Source organism: Augochlora pura, chromosome 8 (assembly GCF_028453695.1).
Source record: "Augochlora pura isolate Apur16 chromosome 8, APUR_v2.2.1, whole genome shotgun sequence".
NCBI lineage: Eukaryota > Metazoa > Arthropoda > Insecta > Hymenoptera > Halictidae > Augochlora > Augochlora pura.
In genome coordinates, this window is record NC_135779.1 from 11,044,550 (window position 1) to 11,058,776 (window position 14,227).

General features: G+C 46.8%; 1 protein-coding gene across 1 annotated transcript in view; it reads left to right on the forward strand.

Moving 5' to 3' along the window:
• The first annotated feature begins 3,962 nt into the window (after positions 1 to 3,962).
• Cdk5alpha (Cdk5 activator-like protein) overlaps positions 3,963 to 14,227 on the forward strand; it is a 33,328-nt gene continuing 23,063 nt past the window's right edge. The window contains exons 1-2 of the mRNA XM_078188669.1: positions 3,963 to 5,111; positions 6,201 to 6,443. Of these exons, the coding sequence (XP_078044795.1) occupies positions 4,665 to 5,111; positions 6,201 to 6,443 (690 nt within the window). The 5' untranslated portion in view covers positions 3,963 to 4,664. The remainder of the gene's footprint in view (positions 5,112 to 6,200; positions 6,444 to 14,227) is intronic.

The following is a 14,227-nucleotide window of genomic DNA, read 5'->3' on the forward strand; positions in this document are numbered from 1 at the left end:
GATACGTAGAAAGAAGGGAATTATGCCATCTACTTTGCGAATAATTTTGTTTTTAAATCATTAACCACCTAATCGATTGTTCACTCATTCTGGAACTAATAAAACTGAAGGTTCTCGTTAAAGCAATACGATCTAAAGATATATTTCACGTAGATCACTTTAAAACTAATTTAGAATTTCAAAATTGTATAACTAGAGCAACAAGAACAGCAAATATACTTAGTACACAACTCGACATCTTTGGACATACACTGAACCGATTTACAAATATAGCAATACTAGCTATTAAAACACACACTATGTAATTCCTTTATGTTTTACTTTTATATTATAACATCATTTTTGTTCTTTTCTTTTTATATACTATTTATAAGGTTACTATGAACTATGTATATAAACTCCATGTAACTCAAAAGGGCCTTACTAGTCCGTTAATAAAGAATAATAATTATTAGACTGCAAAGTAAACCTCGGTAAGCTAGAAAACAATATTGCATCTACATCGTCTATATATGGTGCGCGCGGTTTATGCACGCACCGTCCTGCAACATAGGGTCAACGTTTCAGCTTACATTGCGCAAAAGCTTCTCATCGACTCTGCTTTTAACTCTACCGCGACGTTGAAATATCAGAATTATATTTTTGCGGGGGTTGTTTCAACTTTGCTCGAGCGTACATTTCCCTGTTTTCTGTCTCCAGTTCCCGCAACGTGTCTTGTATCTCATCTAGCGTTCGACGGAGAGAGATTAAAAAATCCGGGAATCAGACGTTACGTCGTATCGGCGGGCAAGGCAGCACCGGACGAGCAGGTGTAACAAGGTGTCGCACTTTGATAGGTGTATCTCGCACAGGAGGCGTCACGACCTGTCCCAGAGGCCTCGGTTAATCTGCGTACCTCGAAACAATAATGTTATGTGTCCACAGCGATAACGTGTCTCCTACGACAATGAAAAATCCTGGCGGCGTACTGTGCACGTGTTAGGGGACCCTCGGGAGTCCACCTGTCTCTTGGCTTGCCATATTAACTGCTAGACAATGCTCGAATCCTGCCACCGCGCCGTTCCCCGAGCACTGAGAGGCCAACGCCTAAATCAGACCTAATCCGGACCATATCCAGACCAAGTCGCGAGACACTGTCGCTGCTTATTACTTACAATTGAAGCCAGACATTTCAAAACAGCACACCGTTCAACACTATACGAGTCATCGACGACATCATTATTTTCTAGTTACACAAATTTATCTAATTCGATTTAAAATTTTATTTTTAATGGAGGCCTATCAAATAATAATTTTGAAAGAATTTCTAACATTATATTAACACATTACCGACGGGAATAAGAATTCTCGATTTATGCTACACATTGTAGCGTATATTTATTACTGTTCTTCTGACAGACGAATACGTATCACTCATGAAAATTGCAATAAAATATATTAACTACAGAAATACTTTTATATATTAAAATATACTAATTACAAAATATTCACATTTTTGGTATACACATGTTGAAGGAATTCTATATTTGTTTAAAATCACGAATCGTATAGGAAAATTCTAATAAAAATGCCTCGTCGTTAACGTGATAACTTAAACAGTTTTATGGGTCACAGGTGAGATTACCGTAGTCTTTAAACAATTTATTAAGAATTTCAGTTGGTATTAAAAGAACTATCAAAAAACTGTCGACGGATACAGTGTTGAAACAATGCAAAAATTTCGCTAAAGAATGCTCGCAAGGAAAAAGGTGAAGAAAATTGATAAAGGAATAAAGAAGGCGAACGAAAAATTGTCTTGAACTATCGATTGACGGGCTCGTGCCATTTCGGAATGCATGGCTTCAATTTCAGACTACCAAGGTGCACCAGATGTGCAAAGATTTTACGACGCCCGGAACGTCTTGGGGCTAATTGCTGCAGCGAACAATATGCTACTTGTACGTTCCGCAGCATATTTTACGGAGCGCAGCATGCATTCCTTCGCATTCGAAGTGGCAGCGTTCCATCGGGCGATGTTGGGCGAAGCATCGCGCAGGTGAAAACAGCTGCATTTCCATTCGACATTTCCATTCGACAATTCCATATGGACGGTTCAGGAGAGTCTAACCGAGGAGCCTTAAAGTGAGTCCGCCCAGCCTGGCGAGCGGACCGGAACTTAAAGCCGCGGTTCCTTCCTGCTGGCAGCCCCTCCGGGCGCGACTAATTAATTCTGGTCCACGTTGACAGACGGGAGAGTACAAGTTCAGCCACCCCGCTCGCAATCGTAACCAGGCAGAGCCAAACAGAAAACAGTCCGACGCGAGGGAAGGGCGAGACGGAGCGGTAGGTAGGGTTGGTCGCGCGATAAAATTTCGCATCCGGCCGGGCAGCATCTACGGCAGAATCTCGACCTACGTTCAGGTGATCCGGCCGCTTCCGTCCAAACATTCGCAGACGATTCGTAAATTCGGCGGAAAAAGGAGGGTGGTCCGTAGGGGTGGATGTCGCGACGGCAAGCAGAACGATAGAGGAGTTTTGGGCGTATGCGGTGTGCGACTACCCTCTCCGTTTCACCTTTGGAGCCTCGTTTCACCCTTCCGCGAGTCCCTCTCTCTCCCTCTCGCTCTCTCTCTCTCGCTCTCTCTCTCTCTCTCTCTCTGATTCTCTGTTGTTCTCTCCTGCTCTCCGCGGTCTCCGTCGCACCATCCACCCCCGTGAAATCGACGTTGCGCGTTTATCGAACGACTGCGCGCGCACCGATAACAGGGATGGGGCGTGCGAAGTGTTGGTTGGTCGCAGAGGAGGCGGCGGTGGACGAACGAACGTAGGGAGCCGTACGAGCGACGTCGACGACGAGGACGAGGACGAGGACACGGCGACGGCGACGTCGGCGAACACGGGAGCCACCGGACAGACACGAATCGGAGGCCGCCGTGCGATACGCGATCCGTTTGCTCTCCGACTCTCTCTCGTTCTGGCGAACGCTCATCCTCTCGCGTTGTCAACAAGCTGATACTGCAGCTCGTGGTAGTCGTGCCCGTGCCCGTGCCCGTGCTGCCCGTTTGTCGTTCAGCCTCTGCGAGAGACCACCGTGCGCATACCAACGTTATCTGTCGTCTCTCGACGGTTCGAGGGATTTGTTACACTCGGTCCTCTTGGCACATCTGTGAGTACTGGCCTGGTAAACAAACGGGAACGAGTTTCCGTTCGATGGGACCAACGGTGACGACATTGCCAAGTAGTGATTAATACGCGGTTGCCCGCGCGTGGATTATACATCGTATCTGTTTGTCGACCGCTGTCAAGATCTCGAGGTCTTTCGCTAGAGGGATTCAGGATTTCTTCGACCAGTGTTGTTCGAGTGAAACGGGAGTGCATCGGAAGTGCTGGTGCAGCCTCGACTGGCTCGGAGGGAGATTGGACCGATCTCCCGAAATAACGAGAGAGAAAGGGAGAGAGGGAGAGAGATAGAGAGTGAGGGAGTGAGGAGGAGAGAAAGAAAGAGAGAGAGAGAGAGAGAGAGAGAGAGAGAGAGAGAGAGAGAGAGTAGCGTCCTGAGGGCCCCGAGCATCGCTTCTGTATTTTCGTTCACCTGGTTCGTCCTCCCTCCGAGTGGCGGAGGGCGGTGAAGCATCGATCGCTCGCCATTTTGCACGACCACCGACATCTTCTCCACGCATCGACGACATTTTCCCTCGTGACTAGTCGCCCCGCGAAGACACTTCTCGCGGAATCGTGGGTGGAACGTCTCGCGGAGGTTGGTTCATGCGAGGTCGGACCGGTCCTAACTTTCTCGCGAGCCTGTTCGTTTATTGATCGCGTCCAACCGCGACAGAGTCGTCGGGGTGGTTTCTTCGAGTGCGAGGAGACGTTACGCGCGGCACAGCCGATATAGTTTACTGCTGTTTGGTGAACGAGGAGAAGGCGAAAGGAACGTCGACGAGGCGACAAGGGCTCGAGGGAGGCAGAACTAAAGGCCGCGAAGGAGAGGGCAGAAGGAGCAGAAGCAGGAGGCAGGCTCGTTTAGGTCGAAGTTAGAAGTCAGCAGGCTGGGAGGTCGGCTGAGTGAAGTGTTGGGTCCCGTCGTGGAGGAGGCCATCGAGCCAGGGGATGCGACTCCGCTGACGGGGCCCCCGAGGGAGTCCTCGGTTCCCCGAGCGCCCCCGCCACCCCCGCAGCGCGTTACCACACCGAGACCGCCGAGACCTCCGCCCACTACGTCTCAACAGACACAGAAACCGGGTCATCAGGCCCTCGAGTCGACCTCGGACGGCCCGAATCCGGGTCACCAGGCCCAGAACCCCGGCCAGCAGCCGCAGAACCAGAGCCAGCCGGCTGCTAACCCGGGGCCCCAGCAGAACCCTGCTCAGCAGAGCCAGAACCCCGGCCAGCAGGCCGCGAACCCGGACCACCAGCCAAATCCGGGCCCCCAGGCCCCGAACCCTGGCCAGCCAACCCAGGGCGCCAGTCGGCAGATTCCTGCTCAACAATCAACACAGACTCAGACTCAGCCTCAGCCTCAGGCCCAGCAGCAACCTGCGCTACAGCACCAAGTGTCTCAGTCTCAAGCGCAACCGCAGCCTCAATCGCAGCCGCAATCCCAGCCGCAATCCCAGCCGCAGCCAGCGCAGCAACCACAACAACAACAACAACAACAACAATCGCAGGAACAACGTGCCGCCAGCATGGGTACCGTGATGTCGTTGACTCCGTGCGACAAACGCGGATCGGTGTTCCCGCCAGCGGGTCACCAGCATCCCGCCGACTTCACGCTGAACAATTTCAATTACGAACAGCTGAACAATGCGAAGAACCGTGAGAACAAGAGCAGCGTCGCCGCGGTGGCGCCGGCGCCGCCCTCCGGCCACCCGCCCACGAACAAGAACTCGTTGCAGAACAACAACATCAACCTGAACAACAACGACAACGCCCGGATCATCTCCGAGAAGAACGCCCTCGAGAAGAACCTGAAGAAGCACTCGTTGTTCATCAACGCCCTGTCGTGGAAACGGTTCAGCACCTCCAACAACAACAAGAAAAACCTCGACAACAACAACAAGAACACCGCGTTCAGGCAGCCGCTCGATAACATACCCATCGTCGACAAAAACAAGAACATACAGACGCCTCAGGTGAGTGACTCGACGACGCGTCTCCTCCATTTTGCTTCGGACCGTGCACAGGCCAGACGATGCGCCGTTTTCATATCGGGCTCGCGGATCTCTCGGCGTGTTTGCTACTTTCGCGAATTCTTTGATGAAATCGTGAAATTTTTGCTTGCGAAACATTCGCGGAGCATATTTCCGCATGGGTGCTGATAGAACGCTTCTGTTGTTTTCATGTTGTTAACATTGCACTCGTTTCGGAGAAGAAACAATTCTCTGCTGGTCTCCTCCTTGGTTCTTTGAAATTGACATTGGCGATAAATTTGAACTTTGCACACGCAGATCCGCAATCCGATTTGCATCGTTCGCCTAGAAAGCTTGGAGAAAACGAAGGTCGGCTAATTGTTAGTCGCAGACGTGAAATTAACCGAGAAAGTTCGCGATGCTTCTAGGGTTCGCCGACTATTAAACTGTGCACGCACACGTTGCATCGATTAAAGGCGAGCTTATTTGACCCTCGTGCTCAGCTCGAACATGGTCACAGGAAAGTGACTTTCCTTCGTTCTCGTTTTACAACTTGAAATACGAGATTACGTAAACACTAGAATATTCGATAGTTATATTTTTCAAGTTTTCTACACTAAGCAGGAAAGTCAGCAAATTGTGAACGGATAGCAAAAGTTGTTAGATTTGGGGAGAAAATGTGTCCATCGCTCGAATGAACTCTCTGTTTCGAATGGAACAGTCAAATGTCTCGGCCGCCTAATAAAATGTCAGGCTGCCGAGACTAACTTGGGTCTCCGCGAGCGGAACGAGTCTTGTTATTAACAGGCGTGCACGCGGACTGCATAGTGGCCCATTTCCGCTTCGAAGCCCCGAACAAGTGTCTTGGAAGTTCCGTGCGAGGAACATCGAAGGTGCTTTGACCCCGAGCAACGATCGAAAGCGTATCGATCCTCTCGGCGTGTTTCCCTCCGCGTTTTTCCAGGCACGTGCTGCGCCTACGCCATTTCCTTCCCACCGTTTTATTAGTCGATTCCTATCGACCGTCGAATCTCCGAGGATTCGTGGAATCGAAGCGGGCGCCGTAACGTTCACTTTTGTTTCTCGGGGCAGACGAAACCGCCGGCGTCGAACAACAACCATACAACGCACAATCCGACGTGCGAGAAGCTCATGCAGAAGCCGTTACCTCCAGTGCCCAGGAAAACTGTGATCCAAGCCTCGACCTCCGAATTGCTCAAGTGCCTCGGCGTCTACCTCCACAGGAAGTGCACCCGTTTAAGAGACTTCCGGGTGAACGACGCCGTCATGTGGCTGAAAGCCGTCGACAGGAATCTGGTGATTCAGGGCTGGCAGGTAAGTCGATCTCCTGGATCCCCGGCGTGACCTATAAACTTTCGTCGCGGCTCCGCGAAATGTCATTCCACTCGCGACGCTCGTCTGAAACGAACAACCAAAAAGGTTAGGGCGCCGATGCGACGTAAACAAATTGTTTGTCAGAGTTCACGGTGCTGCTTTAGAACGGAGTTTTCGACGTGTTAATCGTCCGCAGATTTAACCCTCTTGGTACCGAACAACGATATATCGTTGCTGGCTATTGACGAAAAGATAGTTTTCTTAATCTTTTTATTAAACAACAATTTCATTTTTTATTTCTTCCCCTTTTTGAATTTGTTATTTATCAGGCATTTCAAAATTCTTGCAATTTCTTTCCGAAACTTTATCAAACTTCGTTAAACGAGTTTTAAACATTTCGCTCAGATACGGACTCTTTTGGCCGGTAGCTAAGAGGGTTAAGACAATCTTTTCAATCTCTTAATTCGCATAAAATTAAGATTCCGCTTCTCGAGTCTTTCTATCGAACACCGTCGTTAACGATTTGAACGTAGGAGCAAGTCTGGGAACGAGCGTTTCCGATACGAGAGAGTGAGAAAAACGAGGAAGAGAAACGCGCGGTAGAAATTGAATTGATGACGCATCTATCGATTCCAGCAAGAACTCGAGGAAAACGGTATTCCTAATAATGAAATTGAACTTTAATTGGACGTAACTTTTTATACGTCAGCCAGCATCGAGGTCAGAGCCGACGGAACGATGCGTTATATCGCCGGCTATAATATAACCGAAGAAGTTTCAGTTGTGGTAGCCTGCGGTTTTGGTAACGAGACCGTGTTTGCTATAACTTCGCCGGCACCGTAGCTCTACCGTGGCATACTTTCCATTCAACGTGCGGTAAAACTGCGACCAAAAATCGTACATTCAACTTTCCCTAGGTCGTTTTAAAGGAGACACCTCGCTCTATAAAACGATCCTAGATAGACGATCGTGCAATACTTCTTCATGAAATTGCAACAATCCGAAGTTCCCCGATACTATTCTAAAGCACTGCATCCATTCAGAGTCGAATAAAACGTTAAATAAACATCGAACATCAAATTCTGGGGGTCATTGTAAAGCGGAAGCTTCAATCTTAAAGTGCTATGTAGTGAATTTGGTTGCCCGAGTAATTTCTAAATGTTTTTAGAAACCGTTTCAAGGGACGCATCGCGCAAAGCTTGCTCGTCCCGTTCAAACAATCCCCTTGGACGACCAAAGAGAAACAGTTGCGGTTGTCCTAGGTTCGCAGGCCGGTCTATCTTCGGGCGGACCGGGCTGATAAACTTAGTTCAAACATTTTAGTGAGACTGACGCCGGCTGATAGTACACGCCCGACGGTGTTCGAGCCCTGATACCGTGGGCCGCGATTACTAATAAATTGTTTGAGTAACGTTGCCGCTCGAGGGACGAAGCCCGGCGCTCGATATCGGCCCAATTAACGGCGACGCGATAATTAATATTTATCCTTCGCGATGTAGCCGATATCCGATTAAGGCTTATCACTCGAGCACCGTGATAGTGAGTTAATTAACGGCGGATTCGCTTTGTTGACGATCGAACCACCGCTCCGCGGCGAGCCGAGCTGTGCTACCGACGATGATGCCGCCGCCACTGCCGCCACCATAGCGCGCCGTCGCGATCATAACGTTGCATAACGATCGAGCACGCCAAGGGAAACAAAAGTTCGCCAGACCGTTCTAATTGAGAGCGTGCTTCCGCCGGCCCGGAAAAAATCGGCCCCGATCGTCGGCGTCCATTTCTGAGTCGGTGCACATCGGTCTAAAGTGGCGAGAGCCAGCCCACTCTTACTTGTTAGGCGAAACGAGATCCGCACGCGTCAGATCCCGAACACCCGGAGCACCCTCGACTACTCTCCTGGCGGACTCCTTCTCGCTCTATCGACGGTACAGACACGATAAAAAGCTCGCAGCAAAGGCTCGAGGAACGTCAACTTTGTCCAAAAGTCCCGTCGCGTTTCTGAAAACTTCACTTTAGTATGTTCGCCTCTGTAGAGCATAAAATTGTAGATTAAATGGAGGAGTCTGTCAAGAATTACTTTCGGAAACATATTTATAGTTGTTGCAGTGACTTAAATTCTGTTAATTCGACGTGCAGTTTACTGAGCACATTTCTTGTCAAACAAAATGTTGTAGGATTTCAGAGGACTTTCATTTGAACACTTCATTTGCCGACCGTCCAACAGTTATTTTCATCACAAAATTACTCGAAGACCATAATCGCCCCACCTGTAATCTAGCAAATTATTTGGATTAATCCAAAGTATCAAGTTTTCTTGACAATATTTAGAAGAAAATGATTCAGCTACTCTTAGACACTGCGAATGAAATGTTAACGGAAGAACTCTTTAAGATCAATACAGATTGGAGTAGCATTAAACGAGGTCGTCCTGTAGTATGAATCTGAAACTGTGAAATTAAATAGCCAGACGAAATGTCAATATTTCACGCCACCAAAAATGGAAATAGGAAAACAAGAAACGCCAAGTGTTCGATATCTTTGATCTGCTAAGCGATTTTCGCGCGCAGTCGTAGAAGATGGATTACGGTAAAGCCACCGAACATGGGCCGGACGACACGCAGAATAGACATTGCAACTGGGTGAACGGTCGTAAACTCTTGGAGGGTAGTGTATCGTGTGCAAAGGCGACCCACGGGAATACTCGTAATGAGAGTCGCTGGGGGCACGTTAGTCACAATATGTCGCAAAGGGAATCAAGAGCCGGTACTACTTTTCGCGGAACGAGACACCGGGTTTCCATTTAGCATCCCATATCCATATGGCACTCGGCAGAGCGATGAACCAGCCCCGGTCGAACGCATAACACAACAGTCTCTCTCACTCTCCGAGCATGTGCGCGGCCGCGAAGGACGCCATCGATCAAGCGGTTTCCCTATGAGTCCGCTTCGATTTCGGGCGAATTTCACGTTTATGCTAATGGGGGCTGTGCGACGGGATTGCGGCCTATGCAAATTTGATGGTCGCCGCTCCCCGCGTGGCTGCGATCGACCTACGCCACCGTGAGCCGCGATTCTCCTTGGTCGCGGAAAGAAATGTCGATCCCGGAGGCCGCTTTCCGGGTGAAGGTGAACTCGACGTTTTGCATTCGGCGCTCCCTGCGGAGGAATCACGCTGAGGCCGCAGAAAATTGTTCTTCTAAAGCACAGCAGCGAAGCAAACTTTCATTAACATTTCGACCGTCGCGTCATTCATGCTTGGATTGCGTCAATTTTTAACCGGACCTTCGAAGTCATTTTTATCGTACTACATACGAAAGGACTGAGTGTTAGGAAAATGTGTAGAATATAAAAATGTCGAATAAATAATTGTTTCCGTCAATTTTAAATTCCTAGTTCCAGTTTCATCACTTGACGTATTAAAGGCTAATCGAATATCTACAGAACTCGTCATGTTCGAGAATTTCTTTCGGAAATATTAGTGGAGCTGTTTCTTAAATGAGTTGCTTATTCAATAGTACATACATTGTACAATCTATAGTAATTTTTGTGTTGAAAAATAGTAGAAAATGCCCGATTTAGTCTGTCTCTAACAAGTCATTTTTAGTAATTTAGCGGCGCAGGGTTTCATAAAGATTTTCTGGAAAAATATAGTCCAAATCCCCGTTTAAACATGTTTGGACGTTATTTATGTAACAAAAAGTGCACCGTCGCATTCGAGGCAGCCCACGGTGTTGTTCCACATAAGAACATCGAAATAGATTTTACGGTAGAACGACAACGAATTTTATAAAACTGAATATGCGAAACTGTCTCGGAAAGGTTCCCTTCATCCTCGCACGAGAAACCAGTCGATTAAGGTTCCAGCTCGTTTCTACATTTTATTGCCCACACAAGGGTTAATGGAAAAGAGCGGATTATGCTCGAATGCCGGTCACAGAGGCAATCTATTGGTCGCACGGGATCGCTTTTCGTTCCCGTTCCCGTCGGAGTCTCTTTTGTAGCTGTCAGACGAATCTTCCGGGGGTGTGGGTGTCGCAGAACGGTGAAAAAAGTTTCGCCGGTGGGTCCTGACCTTATTCCTCGGCTGGAAGTTTCCGGGAATCGGAACCTGGCACCTAGCTCGCCCTCCTCAAACATTCACCGGCGTTTGCGTCATCCGAAATCCCTTGCGAGAGATGGTGTAATCCAGCGAATGTAATAAATCCTTGGATTATGAGCGAGGGCTAGCAAGCCACGATTTCGTAGAAGCAACGCTTCGCCGCGGAAAACAAGATCATCAGCATGGTTTCCCGATCTCCTTTAGACAGTCGCGTCCTTAACCCTCTTAGTGCCGAACAAACGAATTTTGTAAAATCTGATAATTAGTGAATCCAAAAAGGGAGGAGAAATAAGAAATCAAATTGTTATTTAGTAAATATAGTAGGAAAAAAATATTGTTTCAAGACTAACCAACAACACCGTTGTTCGGCACTAAGAAGATTAAGAAAAATCATAAACAACTGACAAAATTCTCCAAGAGACTAAATTTTAATTTTAAGAGACTCGCGATGTCATCCTCAAGCTGATTATGAGCCAAGATGTCACATCTAAGCTGACTTATTCCACAGCGAGGAAGAATTATTAAGAGTGATTAACCCTTTGGCTACGGCAGTCTTTGGCACGGCCGTTGTTTTTCGTCAGACATGCAGTTCTGAGGAAGTATATTAAAATATTCAATATATTGAATTTTATTACATTAAACCAACGTTACTTGAAGTGAACAATAATTTCAAGCTTTTTTTACAATATATAACGTAAATATTACACAATATATAATTAATCAAATTTAATAATAAACGGGGACGAAATTTCATCTGGACGCCTATTGGCGACTACAATACCGGAAAGTCAACATGTTTCGGATGCCAATAGGCGTCAACAGTAGTCAAAGGGTTAATAAACTGCATGAACGCATAAGCATTTATAAAGTAGATCAAATTCGAAACAATGGGGACATTTAAAGAATTTAACGATGCTATCAATGTCACGTTCAACTCATCGAAATGATTTAAAAAGGAAACAATTGATCTCGCATCTTGCAATCAATCCAGACAACTTTTATTTTGCATAAAAATCCGCAGTCTCGTGATCAATCGGCAGATACCCCCGAAGTAGGTAGTAATGGCCGCACGAGGTCAGCCGAATGTTTTCGGCCGGTAGGTCCTGCGACTCGCGGTGATCCGAAAGCAGCTTCGATATTCGATATTCATGAAGCCCGGTGCTCCCGTTTTGTTCTCTCGATTTATCCTCTCACCTTGACGAACACGCGAGTGCAGAACAATTCCCTGAAACGAAGCAGCAGCGCCCAGTGAATTTATCGGCATTGTTTCAGCGACGCGAACTTTCGCGGCCATTCGATACACGCCACGCGGCTGGATCGTTGTTCTCGCCTCGCGATTATCGCCGCGAATGACAGCCGGCCGCCGCGATCCCTTTCGCAGTCCCTTTTCGCCACGAGGCCACGAAGGTCATTATCGATCATCCCCGGTTTACCCAGCCGCCGCACTCCTCGCTGCTGTTAACGCTTCGCGGAAGCACGGGGAACCTGGAATCAAACTTTCGACATTGAAAATTCATGGAAACGCAACCACGCGTGTTCGTTACACGTACGGTATACATGTCGCACCGGTTTTCAGATCGCAATCAGTTGACGAAAACTTTTCAAGATTTTCGGAAACTAGGACGAATATCCGTCGCAGAACATGGCCGCGCTTTCCGAAATTGGCATAGGTTGGGAATTCTTTCTTCAGAAAAACTTAGCGCCGGATTTCTATGGATTCCGATGGCATGTTACCGCACATTTTAGGAAGAGGAAAACATTTTTTGTAGCGCCAAGTATGTTGCTCGTCCAGATCCGCGGAAGTATTTTGGCGCAGCTCCAGCATTCGAATCGTGCCTCGCTACGCCGAGCGTCTTCCGATTCTCTCGAAATTGGAAAACCAAGCGATTTCGTAGTCGAAATGAATTCGCGGGTCAGAGAGGTGCAAAATTGACGGAACGCGGCGACTTTCGGTGCGTCAGAATTCGATAACGTTCCTGGAACGAGCTGCGATCGATCGAGAGCACTCGGTGCCGAACCAACAATAGCCAAAATCCGAACAGGCTGGGACACCGCGAGAGCAAAATCCGAACACGGTAGAATCATTTCATCGGATGATCCCGCTGGGTCGCGAGAGGACCTCCGTCGTGCGGCGATAAAGGAATTAAAAAATTCGTCGGGGTCCGAGAGAGCTTAAACTAGTTAGTAGTCGATTTTCTGGGCATAAAGATAAGGGCTCGGTTTGGGGGACAGTTTTATCGGCGCCGAACCCTCCGCCCGTAATCAACGTGGGAAATCGTCGGTCGGCCGGCTCCATTATCAACGCGGAACGTACGAAATCAGTGTGTTTGCTCGTGATTTCTCTGACCCTGCTATTCTCGTCCAATCAAGTCGAGAAGTCTTTCCCGGCTCAGAAATCCAGGGAGTAAACAACGATTCTTGGAAAACCGGTGATGAGAAAGAGCACGGTCGTTTGCGTGGCCGGTTAAAATTACTCGATCGATTCGCAGGATCGTGCGGACAGAGAGAGGAACACGCGTCACAGGAAGAAGAGGCGAGAACGGTGACTATCTTTTTCGTAGGCGGAACGACGCACGGCGTTTCACGATGAAAATGAGGACTATATTCGTGCCCTGTTATTTGTACGTTATTTATTACAGGAAGGACGTAAGCCATCGTGTCTTGATCTTAGAATCTAATTCCGGTGTTACTGTTTCACTCGTAGAAGAAACGAAAAGATAGACTGCAGATCTTATAGATATATTAGGTTGGGGAATAAGTTATAAATAAGTTAAGGGAATAAGTTCGTAGCGTTTTTATATTTTATTTTATTTTACAACGATTTGTTGCTGTTTGACAAAGTGTATAATATTCATTCGATAGAGCCGTTTCTGCTCTACAAAACTGTGCAAAACGTCTTTTCAAGTTATTTAATTTGTTATTACTTTTGAGGCTGTAGCGACACACGGTCGGCGATCGTAATAACCAGTCGAGCTGTCCGCTTGCAGATTTCAAGGGATTGGCGAAAAAAAACATTCCTTGACGTTTGCAAGGACGGAAATTACATTATTCCTTTATTTATTTATTACTTTCACGTAATAAAAAAAATAATAAATAATAAATAGTAAATAATGGATTAATTTATTGCTATAACTATTAACACAGTTTTGTAGAGCAGAAACAGTTCTATCGTATGAATATTATACGCTTTGTCAAACAGCAACAAATCGTTGTAAAATAAAAGAAAATATAAAAACGCTAAGCTTCCATAAAACCTTTCATAGACGACGGATTTTTCGCGTTTATAATGAGATGACGAAATGCAAAACTCTGAAAAGGTCTAAAGAGTATAAGAACACTGCTTGTATTATTTTAAATCATCATTGTTGTATTATTTTTATATTACTGGACTGCTAATTTGCAACACAAAATACAATCATGAAAGTTTCATAATTTAATTATCTTATTCCCAGCTTATTCAAATTATTGAAAATAGAAATAAACACTTACGTAGTTCCTGTTTCTTGCAAAAAATTCTCCAAATATTGCATAAATGACCGCAGCCTAATTATTACACTTACTGAAAGAGAAGAATTATTTGTATCTAACTCATGGTCTCTCTAACTTTATTTTTCACACAGATCCGCGGTCTATTCAAAAGAGGTTTGGTTTACCAACCGGAGTGTTCTCTGTGGTGAAAAACCAGT